The 21727-nt window shown below is 38.2% G+C and overlaps 1 protein-coding gene across 7 annotated transcripts in view; it reads right to left on the bottom strand.

The window, feature by feature from the left end:
* Positions 1–231: 231 nt before the first annotated feature.
* Positions 232–21727, bottom strand: part of HELQ (helicase, POLQ like) — a 41615-nt gene continuing 20119 nt past the window's right edge. For 6 of the 7 annotated variants that reach the window (XM_043906293.1, XM_043906296.1, XM_043906298.1 and 3 more), the window contains 9 exons: positions 17656–17797; positions 17202–17306; positions 12549–12771; positions 11274–11431; positions 10081–10179; positions 6563–6736; positions 6003–6116; positions 4730–4864; positions 232–1463 (listed from right to left, as the gene is read on the bottom strand). In XM_043906293.1, coding sequence (XP_043762228.1) covers positions 1356–1463; positions 4730–4864; positions 6003–6116; positions 6563–6736; positions 10081–10179; positions 11274–11431; positions 12549–12771; positions 17202–17306; positions 17656–17797 — 1258 coding nt within the window. In that variant the 3' untranslated portion in view covers positions 232–1355. The remainder of the gene's footprint in view (positions 1464–4729; positions 4865–6002; positions 6117–6562; positions 6737–10080; positions 10180–11273; positions 11432–12548; positions 12772–17201; positions 17307–17655; positions 17798–21727) is intronic. The other variant, XM_043906294.1, reaches the window with a different exon arrangement.

Below are 21727 nucleotides of genomic sequence, written 5' to 3'. Positions count from 1 at the left end.
CCCAGGTCTGAAGTCCCTGCTTTGCAACAAGTATCAACAGTACGTGACCTTGGTCAAACTACTCTAGTTTCATCGGCATCACTTCCCCAGCAGCACCTGCTCACTTGGTATCTCTGTGGCACATTTCGGTAGGTCTAGCAATGTTTCAAACTCTGTCAGTATTCTCACATTTGTTAATGTGACCTTTGATGTTACTGTCGCAAAAAGGTTACAACTCAGCAAAGGCTCAGATGACGGTCAGAATCTTTCAACAATATTTTTTATTAAGATATATGTTGTTTTCTTTTAGGCACAATGCTATTGCACACAATAGATTCTGGTATAGTGTAAACATAACTTTATATGCATTGGGAAGCCAAAAAATTCATATGACTTGCTTTATTGCAACAATCACTTTTTTGTGGTGGTCTGGAACTGAACCCGTACCATCTTTGAGGTGTGCCCATATTACAATGAGCTAAAATGTTGAGGCACAAAGAATTTAGACTGTGGCTCTATCTGCAAAGTTGCCAATGGATGTCTCTCAGACACACGAGGAAAGCTTTAATTAAACCAGTTCAGTACTTATAAACAGTAATAGTTATTACTCTTTCCCAGTTTAACCAGTCATCTACATTTGAGCTAAGAATCAGAAAAGGGAAGGGAGAGAGGTAATATTTAAATTTTTGTGTTAAAGAGAATCTTTAAATTATCAATTTGAGTAAGAACTCATTTTTCACAGAGGTCCTTACTTTGTGCAGAAAACTGTGTAGATGCGATGTGGCATACAAAGACCATAACACAGGTCTTGGCCCTCCAGGGGATTTCAGACTAGCAGCATTAATAAAGACCTGGACATGAGTGAGGGACTCACAAAAATTAGAGGAGGGAAAGAACCCATGGATGGGGTGGCGATAAGGCTGAACTTGGACAGTTTCATAGAGGAGACAGTATTTGAGCATTTTTAGTTAAAGCATATAATACATTTCAAAGATAATTTTCCATGCACTGGGAATAGCATAAGGCAGATAGGAAATAGTGGGTTTGTGAATCCCAAGGAAAATTCTGGGATTGCAAATAGTCCAGTTTGATGAAAGAAATGGGTAAGAGGGATAATGAAAGGTCTGGTTGTAAAGGTAGGCTGGGGATACGCTGGGAAACTTGGATTTCATTTTGTGGTGGACACCAGACTTTGGATCAGAGAAATAATGCATAATTATTTATGTAAGTATGGATGAGAGGAACATTCAAACATCAGCCACAGTTCTTTATATATAGTTAAAATATATTTTTTTTCATTTATAACTTATAGGAGAGCTTTAATAAAATGCATGTACAATAAATAATTCATACTTAAAAATGCTCATCAGATAGCTTCATGCCTTTTCAGTGGAAGAGGCCACAATACCAGGGAAATCAGAAGGCAATCTCAATAATTCTTCTACTTCTTCTTGCAAAGCTTCTGCTTTCTCATGCAACAGCATCTACAACATAAAAATCAAGATGTGAAGCAAAAATGTGCATTGTTAGGGAACTGCTAACATTTTACCACCATCTATTCAATACCTGAATCCTTATGTATCAGCATAATCTAGACATTAAAACTAATAATGAGATTGAAAAATGGTCACTTAAGAACAGCAATTATAGTAAATGAAGCTGAGGCATTTAAAGCCATTTTAGCTGATCACTGCATTTGGTATACCAAAAATAATGGAGCTTTAATACTCTCAAAGGTTTGTTTTATTGAAGACTCAGCCACTTAAAATTAACTTTTAACCTATAAAATTTAAGACAATTTTGAAAAAATTTAATTGGTTCTTAAAAATGTTACCCTTTATATATAGATTTTATTAATCCTCACAGTTTAGTATGCTATCTTTTAAAAACCTATTGAGAGAGTTAAAGCCTGGGGCCCTTTAGGGATCAAACCAGTCAATCCTAAAGGAGATCAGTCCTGAATATTCTTTGGAAGGACTGATGCTGAAGCTGAAGCTCCAATACTTTGGCCACCTGATGCGAAGAACTGACTCATTGGGAAAGACCCTGATGCTGGGAAAGATTGAAGGCAGGAGGAGAAGGGGATGACAGAGGATGAGATGGTTGGATGGTGTCACCGACTTGATGGACATGGGTTTGAGCAAGCTCCAGGAGTTGGTGATGGACAGGGAGGCCTGGCGTGCTACAGTTCAAGGGGTCAAAGGGTGGGACATGACTGAGTGAGAGAACCGAGCTGAACTGAAGGAGGAAGTGCACATGCCGGCTCAGTTTCCTTAAGCCTCCTGCGACGATGTGTCTTGCCCGATACATTGGGCTCTCTTTAGGTCCTGAACTAATGATGGTACAGCACAATGTCTTACTCATGGAAATGCTTTTCTTAGGCTCTTTGTTAAATGATTATAATTGTAACAAATCTTTCCTGGGAACCTGTTTCTCAAGACTTGTACCCCTGATTACACAGCAACAGTGTATCTGGCCCAGAGACCTTGCCCTGAACACATTCTCCCTGGCTAATCTTGCACCAAAGTTATCTCAGGATGTATGCCTTGGGAAAGGGTCCGGTGGAACTCTTACAACCTTGAGGTATTCTTTTTATCTATTCTCAGCAGCCAGCTGAGAAGTATATAAGGCCCAGCTTAAACTAGTGAGGCGGGGACTCTTTCTACCCACTTCTGATGTCTATGTCAGAAGCTTTCTCTGTTCTGTCAACTTAAAATTTTGCACACAAAGCTCTGAGTGACTGAGAATCTTCTTTGGTCCTGGAGTTAAATCTCCTTCAGAGACCACAAATCTGGCGGCACCCTTTACCATAAGCTGTCACTATCAGTGTTTCAAAGAAAACTTTTCTTCAAGCTCCTAAAACTAATATGGTTAATTTCAAAAGGAGCATAACAAACAAAGAAAGTTATTTCTAAACCTGGTACATAGTAGATGTCAATGAATACTTGAATAATGATTTTTCCCCTTTCTTTAAAAAACAACAGAAACCAAATGTTGGTATTTACTGCAGCTGGGTTTGTGTATATTGGGTGTGAAATACTTGCACTATTTCTCTTACAACATTTAATAATAAAAAGCTCAATAAAAATCATAGAAGATAAAACTACTCTCTCTACCAATTTGATATAAAGCACAACATTACGAGCATTATTGTGCCTGAACTTGTCTAATACTTTTAACATTCAAACTCACTTATTAAATATTTTGGCCACTGTTACTGCAGCTCTCTTGGCATCTTTTTTAAAGTTGTTTTTTTTTTTTTTTTTTGATGTGGGTCACTTTAAAAGTCTTTATTAAATTTGTTACAATATTGCTTATGTTTTATGTTTCGGTATTTTGGCTGTGAAGCATGTGGGATCTTACCTCCTGGACCAGGCCTGATCAAACCCATACCCCTTGCATCAGAACACCAAGTTTTAACTACTGGATCACCATGGAAGTTCCCCTTTGTATCTTTAATAATATATAATCTAATACTATAGTCTTGCTCTACTACTTACTGATTATCTGTGTTTCCTTGGGTAAATCACTTCATTTCTTTAAATCTCATTTATTTATTTATTCAAATATTTGTTAAACATCTACTATAGGCTGAATACCATGCTAGGTGCTCCAGCAATGAAATAACTACAATTTCAACCCTATCAACCCAAAGAACTCCTTATCTACTAGGACAAATTGTAGTGTCCTGAGAGGGCTGTCACGAAGATCAATCACAGTCAGACAAACAACGGGAGAGCCTTTCAAAAAAGTAAGCTGGAAACTTACTTTTCAGTCAGTTTGATTTATATATGACAATAGTGTAACAATGAACTTAAAGAACACACACACACAACTGTACAATTTCAGACCACAAGGATGGAAATATAGTTGAGATCAAGAAGGAAATAATCCCTTGCTGTTTAGTTGTTGTGTCCAACTTTTGGACACGATGCCATGGACTGTAGCCCGCCAGGCTCCTCTGTCCATGGGATTTTCCAGGCAAGAATACTGGAGTGGGTTGCCTTTTCCTTCTCCAGGGGATGGTCCCGACCCAGGGATTGAACCCATGTCCCCTGCATTGGCAGGTGAATTCTTTACCACTGAGCCACCTGGGCAGTTCAGACAATCCCTAACTGCTGCTTACTGGATTTACCCACCTGGAGCAGGAGGTGGTGACAAACTGGGCGGCACCTAGGAAAGTGTAACCAGGACAGTGAATGACCTAAAAGCAGACTGCTGACTCCAGGTGAAAGAGACAGAAGAGAGAAACCTTCGGAGGCCACAAGAGCTGTTTTCAAGTATGTGAAAAACCACCAAACGAACAAAGGAAGAGCCGGGTGGCAGAGGGCAGTACTAGGATGCCATGGGAGGCATTTTAAGGCAGCCTCATCATATTGGGATGCTCTGTGTAACACTGAGTCCAAAAATAGAACTTAGTTCTTGAGGTTGTAAATTTCTTGTCAGTGAGGGTGTTTAAAGGTGAGAAGACCAGATGATGGGGATGCTGAGGAAAGGACTTCTGTGACAAGAGTAGTAGGAGGCAGAGTTCAATGAGTTCAGAGTTCCTTATATTTCAGTGAACTCTTAAAAGTGCCTTTATTTTTTAGATCCTTTTTCTCTTTTTAACAAGCCTTGTATCATAACACGTGCACTATTTTTATCCACATATTGTGATATATATCTTTGTGCCTGTAGTTAATATGTCTAAAGTACAAGGAGACTACTCTGTAAAATATCATAAAGATTAAAAAATGCCTTGTTTGCTTACCTTGGCTGATGAAACAATTTGCTTGGCCTGGCGTCTTGATAAATGATCAATTGTCCTTATCAGCACTTCAGGATTTGCATTAGCCAAGTGCGTTAGACTTTTATAACCTGCATTGTATAACTGTCTTGCTCGACCCTGCAAAGTATTTATAAAAATCATTAGGATCAGAATTGGGGATTAGGAAAAAAATAATTAAAGTGTTTTACTGAAGGGAAAAATTCACTTGCAAGAGACAGGAATAAACTAAGATAATAAAGTAAATATGAAGAGATAACACATCAGAATCTGAAGGAATTTTAAGTGTTTTAAAAGAATTTTAAAATAATTTGGGTGGCTCCAATCTGACTGCAAGAGAGCTAGCTTTCTGTGCAGCTGAGGTCAATTGATGTTTGCTGCAATCAGAAATGAGAAACCTGGGGACTTCCCTGGTGGGACAGTGGTTAAGAATCCACCTTCCAGTGTAGAAGACGTGGATTCGATCCCTGGTTAAGGAACTAGGATCCCACATGCTGTGGGGCAACTAGGCCCATGTGCCACAGTGACAGGTCCCACATGCCACAACGAAGATACCCCGTGCTCCAACTAAGACCCAACACAGTCAAAAATAAATAAATTAATTAATTAAATATTAAAAAAAACAGAAATAAAAAACTCCTTAGGGCACTTAGGCGAGGGGCATTAGTTCAGATCCCCAATCAAATGTTTTGGTTCAGTATCCCTAGAATGCTCTCACTATCTACACAGGCACCTCTGGAGTGTGTGTGTGAGTGTGTGTATGTGTGTGCACGCTTTCCCAAGCAGAATTCCTCTGGTTTAAGAACTGAATAACAGAATAAACAGAAAACAAGGGTTGATCAAAAACAGAAAGCTGAGAAACCAGCTGAGGAAACCTTCATCTCATTCTCTTAGAAAATGTAAATGACCCTCACTGCCACCGAGTGACCAGCACCTTCAACAAGCACGGTCTCAGCTGACAGAGGCGAGTCTTCGCTGGAGCGGAGGAGGGTGTGGCACACAGGTGTACTTGGGGAGAATCACCCTGTCTCTACTGTTACATTTATCCACAGATGTGATTTTTCATCAGGACTGCCTCTGGATTGACAGGGATTTCGGGGAGGCCATGGCAGCAGTTTATTAAAAACAAATAAAAAAAGATTCCCATGATAAATGAGCAATATGGCTATTGTTGCCACTTACCCTGTGAGACAACAGTAAAACCTGACTTTTCTGTGAGCTGAAATCATCTCAGTTGGGGAGCTAAGAAGTTACTAACCTCTAAAACCCCAGTCACTTCCATGAGCGGGACTAGCTCTGCCTTGACACAGTAGGTCAGCTTCTTGGTGAGTTCTCCCAAAAGGGCCCTGTAAGCCCAGAACTCCTCAAGCTCCTGCAGAATGCAGAGAGATACACAGAACTGAAATCTCGTAAGTTATTTCAGAATCCAGTACGTGTGACAGGGGGCTCAGAAAGGACTCGCCCTTTGGTAACCTCTGGAAGTTGCGTAAAAGCAGAGGTGAACAATGACTCTGAGCAAAGTTACTATGAGCAAACACGGCAGAGGCGGAGGGATTTGAACAGAACGGTTTTAGGACGAGGACAGAGAGTGTAAACTGAGAGATAAGTCAACAGGAAGAATGCTAGGGAGGGGAGCTCAGGAGAGAGGGAGCACATGTATACCTACGGCCGATTCATACTGACGGCGAAAAACATCACGATACTGTAATTATCCTCCAATTAAAATAAGAAAATAAATATTTTAAAAAAGGGTTCTGTTCACCTTGATCAAAACATAACAAGATGTGCAAAGCGTGTACCATCTAGTAATGGAATTACCTCACAGAAATGTAACACACAGGAGGAGAAGGCCGCAGCTCCAGAGAGAAGGCTTTGTATATATCCTCGAGGCATGTTAAACTTTTCAGACACGCTCCAAATGTTGGTCTCTTTGAGCAAAGTATAAAGAATGAAAGACAGGTACAGTCTGTTGACAATGTTCTTGTCCACCTTCTAGAAAGACACAAATAAATTCATGTATTGGACCTGCTTAAAATGTACATCCCATTCAAACTGGACAAAAGGTAATGAGAACGAAGCTGCACACAGGACAGAGTGGTTCTACAGAAGTAAATCTCAGTCCTAACAAATGTACTTCAGATTAGTTCTAAGTATTATTTTTTCCAAGTCTATAAAAAAAGAGAGATGTCAAACTGTTTCCAATTTAAATTTCCTTCTGTAGCAAGTATAGTGAGTTGAACGGTCCCTCCCCAAAAGATATACTCAATTCCTAACCCTTGGTGCCTCTGAACGTGACCTAATTTGGAAATAGAATCTCTGCAGATGTAATTAGCGAAGGATCTTGAGATGAAACCATCCTGGATATACAGGGGGCCCTTGAGCCCAATAGTCAATGACTGATATCCTTATAAGAGAGAGGACATGAGTGACAGAGAAGGTGGTGTGAAGATGAAGAAGGAGGCAGACTTTGACGAGATGGTGACTACAAGGATCGCTAACCACCATCAAAGGCCGCAAGAGAGGCAAGATGGTTCTTCCTCAAGCCTCTAGAAGGAACAACTCTGCCAGCATCTTGATTTCAGACTTCTGGCCTCCTGACCTGTGACAGAATAAACCGTTGTTTTAAGACACCTGGTTTGTGCTAACTTGTGATGGCAGCTTTAGGAAAAGAATACGGGAAGAGAAGGAGTTGGGGAAACCTTTACATGTACTGTAGTATTTACAGTGTTGAGTGTTAGTCACTTGGTCATGTCCAGCTCTTTGCGACCCCATGGACTGTAGCCCGCCAGGCTCCTCTGCCCATGGACTTCTCCAGGCAAGAATGCTGGAGTGGGTTGCCATGCCCTTCTCTAGAGGATCTTCCTGCTGGGTCTCCTGCATTGCAGGCAGATTCTTTTACTGTCTGAGCCACTGAGCCACCAGGGAAGCCCCTGGAAGTACTTACAGATTGGGTGTATATATATACACACACACATTTGGGGAAACCTTTACATGTACTGTAGTATTTACAGTGTTGAGTGTTAGTCACTTGGTCATGTCCAGCTCTTTGCGACCCCATGGACTGTAGCCCGCCAGGCTCCTCTGCCCATGGACTTCTCCAGGCAAGAATGCTGGAGTGGGTTGCCATGCCCTTCTCTAGAGGATCTTCCTGCTGGGTCTCCTGCATTGCAGGCAGATTCTTTTACTGTCTGAGCCACTGAGCCACCAGGGAAGCCCCTGGAAGTACTTACAGATTGGGTGTATATATATACACACACACATATACATATACATATACATATATGACTGTGATTATAAATTAGACAAATGTGTTTATTTAGATAAATATGTTAATAAGCTTGTTTATATTGTAAACTAAGAGTAAATACTAGCTTCTATGACTTAGACCTGGTCATGGTAAATAATTAATGTTTCCAGAAGTTAAAACACTGAAAGAGAAATGCTTCCTGTAGTTGACAATTTCTATTCTGTATATCTGCTTTGGCCTGTGGTGCCTAGTGATTATTTTTTGTGTAAAACATTTCATAGCTAACACCAAGCTAACACAGAAACTGCATAACACAAGCTTGAAATCAGAGAAAAAAAGAATGAACTTTAAAGAGAAAAGGGAGGTTTAAAATATAAAATTATATCCTCTACTATGGTAAAAGAATGTTTAAGGTGAGAACTTAGAATGTTTGAGAGCTTAGATGAGCACATTGAAGAACGTAAGAATTTCAGATTCTGTATGTTTGATACTAGATCACCCTTTTAAAAGATTTAACCTGAAAAAGCATGATAGTTGAATAACAACTAGGAAAAGATCACTTTTTAATTTCCCAATTTTAGTGCACCTTCATTATTAACTATAAATTGAGTCAATGCAGATTTTTGCTTAGAATGTATTTTCTAAGCCAAGAAAAATGACATGATTATATTACATGGCGAGATAAGTCACTTTATGCCAATTTAAAGATCTTTTACAAGAAATGTTTAAAGAAAAGGTCCGTTTCAATGTGGAGAAATCAAGTAGATTTTAAGCAAATATGTTCTCTAGAAATCTTTTTAAAAAGATACTTCTAAAGTATTAAACTAGTAACGCGTTCATTTGTAATTAAGATAAAGTCATGCTCATACTATTTTAAATAATTATAAATTGAACAAACATTTATTGACTTTTATAAAATGTAACAAAAATAAATTCTGATTCAAGTTTCAACAGATGTATTATTGTAACATGATTTTATAAACATTTATTACTTGGTAATGAGCTCCAAATTAATATTTTTTAAAAATATATTTTAGAGTTTGAAACAAAAGGTTTAAGAAATATTTTTATTCAACATTCTGAAGGTCTAAACAATAGTCACTTCTGAGGTAAAAGACCCAATCTAAATACTGACAACAGGAATACTGACGTACCATGCATTTATACTTTTATGATAGCTCAATACAGGGGACAGCTACACCATTCAATTCAAATGTAAGTAAAACATATTCCATTTTTCAAAATGAAACTAATATCTAGTATAAATTTAAGAGATATACAGGGAAATGGTAGGTAAGATCATTAGGCTTCAATGAAGATTAGATTACCAAAGAAAATGAAAATTGAAAAAAAAAACCATAATTATTATGAGGTAGAAAATTATGTTAATTAAGGAAATGAATGTATGTTTGCCAGAGAATTATTTTCACTTCTCGTACAGTTAGTGGCGCATTCAGCACTTGATTCTTGTTTGTTGACTTAACTTTAAAAGGCAAAAATATAAGATATCACACAAGAGTACTTGTCTTCTCTGCTTCAACCTTCTAAAATGCTTTATGTACTTCAAGTACATTGGTAGTTCTTTGGGACAACGAAAAGCACCAACAAAAACAAAAATCCAAAAACTCATCTTATGTTAGAACTCCTAATGCCAAGTGGATTCTTAAGAAAAAGTTTCTAGAAAACTTTTCTCCTGTGAACTGAACTTATTTCAGGATTCTTTTCTATAACATTGTGAAAATATCTTACAATTGTTATAATTTAAACCATAATAAATAGCCTAAGAAAAATAGGTTAATAAGGTTTACCTTTTCCTATGCTAAGAGCCTTACATGTGCATGACTATTTTAGAAATACAAAGGTACACAAAAAAGGGCCATCACAACCACCCAGAAATAACATTATTTTTTTAAAAAATACCTAAATTTCTGGTCTGCAGATGTTTTGAATAGTAAAGTGGGAATTATATTAAAGATGAAAAAAGTGAACCAAAACAACCAAATCAACAAAGGAGATGAGATGACAGCATTAATTTTGTTACATGAACTTAGCTATTTAGGAAAGAAAAAAAAAAGACTATGGTACGTACCTTCCTAATAGCCTGACCTGATGCTTTCTTCCCAATAAAGTTCTCAGAGACTCCAACCAGAGCAGCGACATTTTGTTCTGCTGGACTGAGTTGGTTAAACTACACAGAAAAAGAATATAGAGAGAAATTAAATTGTAACTTTAAAAAGTCTGCCATTAACCAAATCTAGTAGTCATATCACATTTTCATTATTATAAAAGCTATGAAAAAATAACACAAATTTTACTTATAAGTATTGCAAATACTGTATTACAAGTAATACAAATAACACAAGTATTTACTTACAAGCTTGCAATATTTACTTATAAGCTTTACAATATTTTTAATGTATTATTAAAATATAACAGACTTTAGTAGAATGAACTTAAAGACATGGCCGCAAATACTGTAACCATGGTCTGATTTTCATGGACTGTGTTTATGTTTCATACGGGAGATGCCTGTTGGGGAGAGAGAGGAGAGAAAGCTTTTGGAAGTAATTGCATTGTTTATATACATGTGTTTGTGTGCATGTGCTCAGTCATGACCAACTCATGGACTGTAACCTGCCAGGCTCCTCTGTCCATGGGATTCTCCAAGCAAGGATACTGGAGTGGGTTGCCATTTCCTGCTCCAGGGGATCTTTCCAACCCAGGGATCAAACCTGGGTCTCCTGCATTGGCAGGTAGATTCTTTACCACTGTGCCACCTGGGAAGACCCGCATACTGCCACTGCCCATTCACAGTAAAATCATAGTAGACTGTGCTATACCACTTGGTTTTGTAACAGGTACAGCCAGTTCCGCCTTGCCAATGGCGATAAAGAGGATTATTCCTTCTCAGGTATCAACATCACTGGGTTTGGTGTGACAGGACGTGACACTGTGTATGACTCTGATAGAGCTTTCATGTAATTAAACTCTCAACCATCAGCAATGGTTTTCTTTACATTACAGGCATTAGAAAATGGAGTGGGCACCACATCCCAAGAGTAACCACCTTGAGGGGATGGGGACCAGGCATGGTCCTTTTTTCTCTTCTGCACCTTTCTTCAGTCTTTTCTCTGGCTATGAAAATATACTTGAAATTGGGCCTTTCATCTGTCGAAAGGCCCAATTTCAAATATACTTTAATAGCAAAAAAAATGAATAATCACACGATAAAAATCATATTGTGATTATTTTAGCCTGTATTGCAAAATCTTATCTTCTCACCTGCCTGAAGTATATCATCCAATCAGGGTCACACTGAGAAGCCATATCATAGGGAGTTGTTAAGTAGATTAGATGAAGAAGGCTTTCGAGCATAAGTCCCTCAAGACCTTTCTTCAAGTCTCTGTAAAGAATGTCACAATAAGCCAAATCTATTGTTCCTAAAAGAAAGACACAAAGAGTTCATTTTTCATAATCACCAAAGGAGGAAAGAGGTGATTTTAAAGAAAGTCTGGTTTACCTAAACAAAGTAAAAGTCTTGAGGGACTTCCCTGGTGGTTCAGTGGCTAAGTCGCCACACTCCCAGCACAGGGGGCCCAGGTTCTATCCCTGGTCAGGGAACTAGATCTCAACCTGCCACAAATAGGAGTTCAAGTGCCACAACTAAAGATCCCTTGCCCCCAAATAAATTAAAAAAAAAAAATTCTTTACAATTTTTTACTATGTAACTTAGCACAAAACTTAGGTCATTTTGATATTATAGTATCCATCAACATTTAATAAGTACATACCTTCTGACCTAATTAATTTATTCTTGGGAATCTAACCTAGAGAAACATTTCCACACATATCCAAAAATACATGAACACAGATACCCTTGTTTATAACATAGAAAAACCAGAAACAGTGTAAATGTCCATCAAAAGGGGAATGGTTAAATACATTACAGTATCCATAGTATGGATGACTATCATACTAAAACAAAAATGAGGTAGATTTAAAGGGATTGATGTGGGAAGATGCTCATGATTATTTTTTTTTCATTTTTTCATGATACTTTTTAAGTGAGAAAAGCAAGCTGCCTCCAAACACTTAGACTATGCAATATGTATGTGTGTGCATGTGTGTGTGCTATGTATACATATATGTGAACATATATATATGCATACATACATGTAATACAAACATAAATATACATACACAAAATATTTGGAAGAGTATATATACCAATTTGTTATGAAATTTTCAGAAAATGTCTGGAAAGATACATACCAAATTGCTACTCTTGGTAGGATACTAAGATTTGTATGATTACTGGGGGAGGTGAGCATAAAGGAGGGGGGACCATCTTTTTCTTCATGTATTTTTACAGTATTCTAAATTACTTGCAATTCAAAACATTTTTCAACTTTTAAAAATTGAAGTAGTTTAACAGTTTGTAAGATAAGATTATTATTATTAATATGAAATTACAAATCTAATTTAGAGTTACAGAAAATTTCTATTTTTTCCAATGCATTTCCTCAGATTCACAGTCAGATTCAGGTAAGCTCTTACCCTTAAAAGAAGCTCGTCCCAACTTTGTGATATGAAAATTATTTTGGAACTCTTCTTCAGAGCCATAAATAGTATCTTTTTGTAGAAGTCCTTTTTCTGTCAAGTATCTAAGTGATTCCATAGTTATTTCCCAGAGACTTTTTTCTTTCAACAAAACCTTTTGCTGAACACCAAAAAACGTACCACTCATAAAACGATATATGTCATCCAGATTTGTTGCAATCTGAAATAATTCAGGATACCATTAGAGCAGCTTTTCTAATTCAAGGCATCATTTTGAATGAATAATTCATCAACATGAGGACTCATTTCCATACCTCAAAGCTATTCAAATAAAATATCATTATAAAATCTACATAGTTGCATAAATGTACTTTTATAATAATATTTTTAAATGACAAGAAAAAACAATTGAAGGGAGAATATATTTACCATATTTATACTCTTAATGAAGACATCTACACATTTCTAATTCAAAAACTCCTTAGGTTTTTGAGTAATTTTTCACAGTATCTCCAAAGCTGTGTCCTCTGCTCACTCCCCACCAGTTATCACTAACTCCCACTCAGCCTCCTTCAGAAATCCTCCCTCCACCCCCCTCCAGCCACATGTGAAAATATTCTTTAGCTCTAAAAATTGTACTTAAAAAAACACATATGGAAAACACAACTGAAAGTCTCCACTAAAGCAGGATCTGGCAATACTCTCCCTGACATTTTACCTGAAAATAAACAGCAGTTTTCTACCTCTTTTTGTCTCTCGCATCCCCATCTCCTTTCCTTGTTCTTTTGCTGCCTTTTTTTTCTCCCCCCAACTCACTGTTTAAAACTTATAATACAATGGTGGTATTCAGACGTAGAGCTGACTCTGACTATGCGTAACTTACATTAGCCAATTTCAATGAAATCAGCACGTTATACTAAAATACAGTTGATCAATAAGCATATTTCTCTCTGTTTCAATTCCAATGATATTTTACTGGGAAAACTTAAGTAGTAAATTCACAGTAAACCAATATAAAGGATAACAAAAAATATTATGGAGCAGGGACATTTCCTAATGCTTTTTCTCCTTTTAATAAAAGTCCATCCTTAATATAATATTCATTCAGGCCAAAACTGCACTTTTAAGATATTCAAGAACTGATACTCAGTTTATAGATTATCAACATACTTAGCTTCTATATTGTTTTTTAACTGAGTACCGTTAACACTAGGGGTAAACCAACCAACCAACCAACCAACCCCTCTACTTGATCCTTCTAGCTACCATCACATTACCCTTGTATCCCTCTATAATTGATTTTAACCCACTGGGATAGCTTCTATCTCTGGCTTCTCAAAGCTGGGTTCTCCACTGTTGCCCCAACCTGCAAGTTTAGCCATGACCAACTCCAAAGCCAGACCATAATTCAAGTATTTACTGAGCAGCAACCACACGCCAGGCACTATGCTAGTCACTGGGATTTGGTGATACAGGAGAATAAACGTGGACCTGTCCCAGGGCTTCATTCCTGGGGGGTAAAGTTATCAGCTAAAGAAAGTCACTAACAAGAATACAACTACAAACTGACGGGTGCTACTAAGGAAAGAAGTGTGTTTCTGTAAAGAGCATCCAAGACACTGACTGCACTCAGTGGGAAGGGAAGGCTTCCCCAGGAAGTGTGGTGAAGTGCAAGTCCGATGGTGGAGTAGGGGTGGGTGAGGCTGAAACGAGGCGGAGAGCTGAGACGAATGAGTCCCAGGCTTGCAGACCACTGCGGCAGGAAGGGCATAGGACATGAAATGAAAAGAGAAGGACAGTGTGTCTGGAGCGCAGAGTGTGAGAGCGTGCTGAGAGACGGTAGGACGCAGAGAGAGGCAGACGCCAAACCTACACAGCGCTGCTGTTCAGTCGCTCAGTCATGTCTGACTCTCTGCGACCTCATGGACGCAGCACGCCAGGCTTCATAAGGGCTTCCCAGGTGGCCTGGCAGTAAAGAATCTGCCTGCCGATGCAGGAGACGCAGATCCGATCCCTGCGTCGGGAAGGTCCCCTGGAAAAGGAAATGGCAACCCACTCCATTATTTTTGCCTGGAGAATTCCATGGATAGAGGAGCCTGGTGGGCTACAGTTCATGGGGTTGCAAACGAGTCAGACATGATTCAGAGACTAAACAAGACAGTGATTAGGGATCTGGACTCAATCCTAACAGCAGTGGGAAACAACCATTAACAAATTTTAGGCAGAAAGGGATTTATACGTGGGGAAGACTGATCTATTGAAGAATAATATGGAGGGGGTGTGGGAAGGCAGGGCAGAGCTGATGCCGGGAGACCAGCTGGGCGACCATCATAGGGATCTAGGCAGGACCTCAGCACCTGGAAAAGAGAGTGCAAGCAGCCTATGTGATCTCTTTTTGCCTTGGATTCTTTTTCTTGTGAAAGCAGAACTATATTATTTCATTCAAAGGTATACAAAGATCAGAGATAAAACATATCAAGTGTCTAGCAGGGTGTCTGAAACATAGTCGTGAGAAATGATCACTGGAGGCTCCCTGCGTCCCAGGGCGCAGCAAGTGTTATGTTCTAATTCCTGGAGTTTCCATCTCTTCCACCCAAAACCTGGTGTCCCCAAGGATGCCTGCCTCCGCCTCCTGCTCTTGACCTCACACTGCCCTTCTCGAAGCCTCTCACCCCTATCCCACTGGTTGTTTCTGTCCGGAGGACTTGACTTCTCCTTCAATTCTAACTCCAAAGAGTTTTCTGCGTCTCCACCGCGTCTGTAATTCCAGCCTCCTTCCACAACTAGGGCCCGGTGATGAAGCCTACCCCAACGTGCAGGAAGAACTCTGATGGGGTTCTCAGCATGGAGCCCCGGAGCCTCTAAGGGCAGGTTTGGAACAGCAGTTGCCCACCAGCTAATCTCCTGAGCTGACTCAGCCTGGTCTTCTTGCTGCTGTACTTCAGTTGTTAACACAGAATTTAACTGACACTGTTGAGCCCTATGGATCTGGCATTACAGGCCCATAAAAGCACACCCCTGTGACCAAGTCGGTTCCCCCAGGATTCCTGTACCTGAGTGCACTGGTTTCAAGTGAAGCCTCAATTCCATTGTCTTGCATGGAGTCCTAACTCATGACATACTCCTACTTGTCAGATGTATATTTTCTTCCCACCTTTTCACTGCTTAAGTAGCATCTTTAGAAGAGAATTATAAAAATATAAGGTCTATTGATTTTTTTCTTTCATGATTTATGTTTTTAGTTTTCCTTATAAGAAATCTTTGCCTACCCTAAGGCATTTCCAAATAAATTTCAGTATTGATCTTTAATTTCTAAAAAAAAAAAAAAGAAAAAAAAGAACAAAACCTGTTGAGATTTTGATTGGGGTTGCACAGAATTTATAGACCAATGTGGGAAGAAGTAACATCTGAACAAAAGTGAGCATTCCAATTGATGAACATGGTATCTCTCTCCGTTTATTTAGGTCTTCTTTAACTCCTCTCAGCAGCGTCTCATAGTTTTCGGTGAGAGCAATTTACACAGGGTAACAAGAGACGGAGCCGTGACTGGGACACAGGTGTGTGTGACCAAGAGCCCTTGCTCTAAACCAGCACAGAACACCTGGACGCGTGCTCCACGGACACGTGACTATGTTACAACTCTTCAGTCTAGTATTTAAGCACTCTCTCCCATCCTCTCCAACCAAGGCACACAGTCTGGCCCAACTTCCCACCCAACCTTCTACTCTTAGGTTATCTTCAGCCCTTCTCTATAGCTACAATATCTAGTCTTTTGACTGTTATTCCACATCATCTTAAGGTTTCTCATCTTTCAATTTAAGTACCCGGAATGGCTTATTCCTTCCCTCTGTTTATCTAAAACCTCTACCTCCTTCAATACTGAGGACTAACTCCTCTTCTTTTCTGTAGCCTTTCGCTGTTAACAATGCCAGGGGATAAAATATTACACCATTCATCTACAAGGCAACCAAAACGGTCTCATGATATCTTTTACTTATCAATTACCTTTCGAACTTTCACTTACACCAATTTTGGATAATAAAGGTAAGCTATATGATAGATTAAGAGTCCTGGATTTTAGTTAGATAAAGCTGAATTCAAACCCTGGCTTTACCAGTCTGGGACTGAGGGGCCTTGGGCACAAGAGAATAAGCCTGAAAAAGAGGTTTTACTCAAGAATAACCTGAAAAAAGAGAGTCAATTTCTAATCCTAGGGAAAAGAGTGTTTTCCCATTGTGCCCCACCCAACTTCTTTTTTTTTTTTTAATTTTCTGCCTGATAAAGGCTATACTGACTTCACAAATGGTTATTATGCTCAGAGGACTTACAGGGGATCTTTTCTTACCAAGGCAGAGATGCTGGATTATCTGACATCAGGACCCATGCTTCTAAGGCTCCTTTATCCCCCACAGTATCCACCAAAGTCTCTTACTTGTAATGGATGCCCAGTTATTATTTGTTCCATACAATTCAAAGGATTAAAAATGCACATATAAATCCAGATTCAGATTTATCATGTCACAGACTGCTTTTTTTCACATTATATAGATGTGAACATTTTTTTCAACTTTCTTTACAGTTTTCAAAACTTTTCAACTGCCACTGTCTCAAATAATAGCAATAAGATATAAAAATAATAATAAAAAATACCTTCAAACCAATCAAAGAAAGAAACAAAGCTTGGATTCCCTTGGTGAATTCCTGAACAAGATGGCTATAGCAGTTTTCCAGTGGTCTGCTTATTAACTCCAATACCTACAAGAGTTAAAGCAATACTATGTTTCAAATTATAAAAAATAAATTGTGCTTCATATAAAATTTTATAATTTGCATAGATCTTGTGGAGGCTAGGAGAGAGAAAAAACAGAGACAAAAAAACAAGAATTTAGCAGGTATCCACATGAAAATGGAAGAAGACAGGGAAAATGCTTTTCATTGAAATAGAGAACTATTCAAGCTACTCTTTCTAATGCTTAATCACAGAGGAAAAGGAAACATTATTCAAAGGAATATTAATAATTAATTTTTAAAAGATGGTATCAATGGGCAAAATTAAAGATTGAGAAAAGTCAACAAAACAACCAACCAACAACCAGATTATTACCTGTTGCTTATCTTTTTCTTGCAATATAAGGATGCTCTCCCCGACAGAATCTATTCCAGCACGGCCAGCTCTGCCAATCATCTGTTTATACTGATTCTTCTTTAAAAATTCCTTAGCAACATAGGGGGCTCTTAATATAACTCTATGGAATTGATAAAATTAATTAAAAGTGATATTAGATCTATACCATTAGCATCTATTTTTAAACTCTTTGTTTCATTATTTTTATATGATATTCAATTTAGTGACATATTAACTCAAAATAATACATAACTACTATTTACCAGTAATCTATGTTATGATATTCTAGGTTCTTTATGTATATTATCTGTAATCTTACAAAACTTGTGGTGATAATATTCTTATGTACTTTAATTTTCCTTTACAAAGTGGTTGACTGAGGCACAGATAAGTAGCTTATCAAAACCAACAAGATTAGTAATTAACAGAACCATAATTTGAGCTTAAGTCTGCTTAGCTGCAAAGCTTATGATCAATCCACTATAGCAATAATCTCAAAGGTTTTTGATTTGATACTCCATAAATGAAAAATCTGACCACAGGCCACTAACATATGTATATTTATTTATGAATTTGTATTGTCAACTACATAAAATTGCAGATTTCAACTGTTTTTGACTTACAACATGGTGATTTCAATTCTATTTATGTATACAGAAGTCTATAGCCAGCCTTCCTGGTCAAAAATGAGAGAAAACCTGTGCTATTTACCTAAACTATTCAACCAAGTACTTTATTTATAAATCTCAATGGACAGACAAGATTATCGAATACATGAAGAAAACACAACATAGAAGAAAACAATGAGAACATACAGAATATACATCTGACAGAGACAGATAATACAGGGAACAAAAAAGAACTTTAAAAAATTGAATTAGTATACACAGAAAATTCTGGAGGGTACTGTATTTATAGTAGAAGAACAGAGTACTATAAAGAAAGAATAATAAAAGAAGAGAGTTCTTAGAAATAAAAAATGAATTCATTTAAACAATTCAACTGAAGAACTGAATAATGAATGAATATAGTTCAGTTCAGTTCAGTCACTCAGTCATGTCCGACTCTTTGCAACCCCATGAATCGCAGCACGCCAGGCCTCCCTGTCCATCACCAACTCCTGGAGTTGACTCAAACTCATGCCCATCAAGTCGATGATGACATCCAGCCATCTCATCCTCTGTCGTCCCCTTCTCCTCCTGCCCCCAATCCCTCCCAGCATCAGGGTCTTTTCCAATGAGTCAACTCTTCGCATCAGGTGGCCAAAGTATTGGAGTTTCAGCTTCAACATCAGTCCTTCCAATGAACACCCAGGACTGATCTCCTTTAGGATGGACTGGTTGGATCTCCTTGCAGTCCAAGGGACTCTCAAGAGTCTTCTCCAACACCACAGTTCAAAAGCATCAATTTTTCGGTGCTCAGCTTTCTTCACAGTCCAACTCTCACATCCATACATGACCACTGGAAAAACCATAGCCTTGACCAGACAGACCTTTGTTGGCAAAGTAATGTCTCTGCTTTTTACTATGCTATCTAGGTTGGTCATAACTTTCCTTCTAAGGAGTAAGTGTCTTTTGATTTCATGGCTGCAGTCACCATCCGTGGTGATTTTGGAGCCCAAAAAAATAAAGTCTGACACTGTTTCCACTGTCTCCCCATCTATTTCCCATGAGGTGATGGGACCAGATGCCATGATCTCAGTTTTCTGAATGTTGAGCTTTAAATCAACTTTTTCACTCTCCTCTTTCACTTTCATCAAGAGGCTTTTCAGTTCCTCTTCACTCTCTGCCATAAGGGTGGTGTCATCTGCATATCTGAGGTTATTGATATTTCTCCCGGCAATCTTGATTGCAGCTTGTGCTTCTTCCAGCCCAGCGTTTCTCATGATGTACTCTGCATATAAGTTAAATAAGCAGGGTGACAATATACAGCCTTGACGTACTCCTTTTCCTATTTGGAACCAGTCTGTTGTTCCATATCCAGTTCTAACTGTTGCTTCCTGACCTGTATACAGGTTTCTCAAGAGGCAGGTCAGGGGGTCTGGTATTCCCATCTCCTTCAGAATTCTCCACAGTTTATTGTGATTCACACAGTCGAAGGCTTTGGCGTAGTCAATAAAGCAGAAATAGATGTTTTTCTGGAACTCTCTTGCTTTTTCGATGATCCAGCGGATATTGGCAATTTGATCTCTGGTTCCTCTGCCTTTTCTAAAACCAGCTGGAACATCTGGAAGTTCTCGGTTCATGTATTGCTGAAGCCTGGCTTGGAGAATTTTAAGCATTACTTTACTAGCATGTGAGATGAGTGCAATTGTGCAGTAGTTTGAGCAATCTTTGGGATTGCCTTTCTTAGGGACTGGAATGAAAACTGACCTTTTCCAGTCCTGTGGCCGCTGCTGAGTTTTCCAAATATGCTGGCATATTAAGTGCAGCACTTTCACAGCATCATCTTTGAGGATTTGAAATAGCTCAACTGGAATTCCATCACATCCACTAGCTTTGTTGTTAGTTGGGGTATAATTAAAAGCTGATATTGTAATGTAGAAAGTAAAGGAGTTACATAACTCATATAGACTGAAAAACGTGTAAGAAAAGTTATGAGAAATGAAAGACCTATTTAATTGTCTAACTGAAGTTATAAAAGCAGAGAAAGAGAGAAAATGGAAGGAAAGATAATACAAGAAATAACTGAAAATAATTAAGATGAAGAAAAGCATAAAACTTTAGACTGAAAGAATGTACCCAAGGGCTATGCAGTATAAATCAGAAGTAGCTAGAGACTTCTTTGGTGGTCCAGTGGTAAAGAATCTGCCTGCCAAGGCAGGAGACACAAGAAATGTGGGTTAATCCCTGAGTCAGGAAGATCCCCTGGAATAGGAAATGACAATCCACTGTGGTATCCTTGCCTGGGAAATCCCAAGGACAGAAGAGTCTGGTGGGCTACAGTCCATGTGGTTCTGAAGAACCGGATGCAACTGAGCACACACCTTATAAAATGTTGAGGTTAAAGAGAAAAGCCTACAGGGCTGGTGCACTGGGAAGACCCAGAGGGATCGAGTGGAGAGGAAGGTGGGAGGGGGGATTGGGATGGGGAACACATGTAAATCCATGGCTGATTCATAATGTATGGCAAAAACCACTACAGTATTGTAAAGTAATTAGCCTCCAACTAATAAAAATAAATGGGGAAAAAAAAAAAGAGAGAGAGAAAAGCCTACAAGCTTCTGGAGAGGGAAAAACAGCAAGCTTATGTAAGAACAAAAATGTCCACCACTAGAAGAATGCTACAAAGGCTCCTAAGGGAAAACACTGAACCTAGAATTCTGTTCGCTGCGAGGTGTTCAAGTGTGAGGCTAAACTAAATAGCTTCAACTATGCAAAGGTTCAAAAATTTTTATTTCCAATGCATCATTTAAAAATAATTACCCAAGGATGGCAAAATAAAAAATGGATCACAGAAGGAAGATGTTCGATACAATGGGCAGTGGTAGGCAAAACAGAACAAAAAACAAAAAAACCCACAAGTATGATATATTGGTAAGTTTAAATAATTATTGATTATAAGATGAGAGAAGTTGATGTTTGGTAGAAACCAACACAACACTGTAAAGCAATTATCCTTCAATTAAAGGTAAATAAAATTTTTTTAAAAATGAGAGAAAATTAAAAATCTAGACGTAACATTTTAGGAAACTGCAACAATACATGAGACAGTGTAGAAAAATATACAAATGCTAAGACTCTTGTAATGTTGAGCAGAGGATACAGTTATCAATTCTAAAATAATAGAAAAACACATTTGATTACCACTGTTAAAATTTTAAGAGTAACCATTGCTAACAAGAGAAATAAAATATATAACTTCCTTTTTAATTTCAACAATTGTCTGAAAAAATGGAAAACTTACTAAGTGACAGAGTTTGAAAACAAAAGAATCGAAAAAGATATAGTTGGCAAAAAAAATACATATATAGTTCTAATGTTCAAAATAAAGTCACTCTGAGGAAAACAAGGACTTATTCTATTGTCAAAAGGTGTAATTCAGCCACAAG

The sequence above is a fragment of the Cervus elaphus genome, chromosome 6, assembly GCF_910594005.1.
Source record: "Cervus elaphus chromosome 6, mCerEla1.1, whole genome shotgun sequence".
NCBI classification, from domain to species: domain Eukaryota; kingdom Metazoa; phylum Chordata; class Mammalia; order Artiodactyla; family Cervidae; genus Cervus; species Cervus elaphus.
Note: the sequence above shows the minus strand (reverse complement) of the source record. Positions and strands in the feature narration are given on the sequence as shown.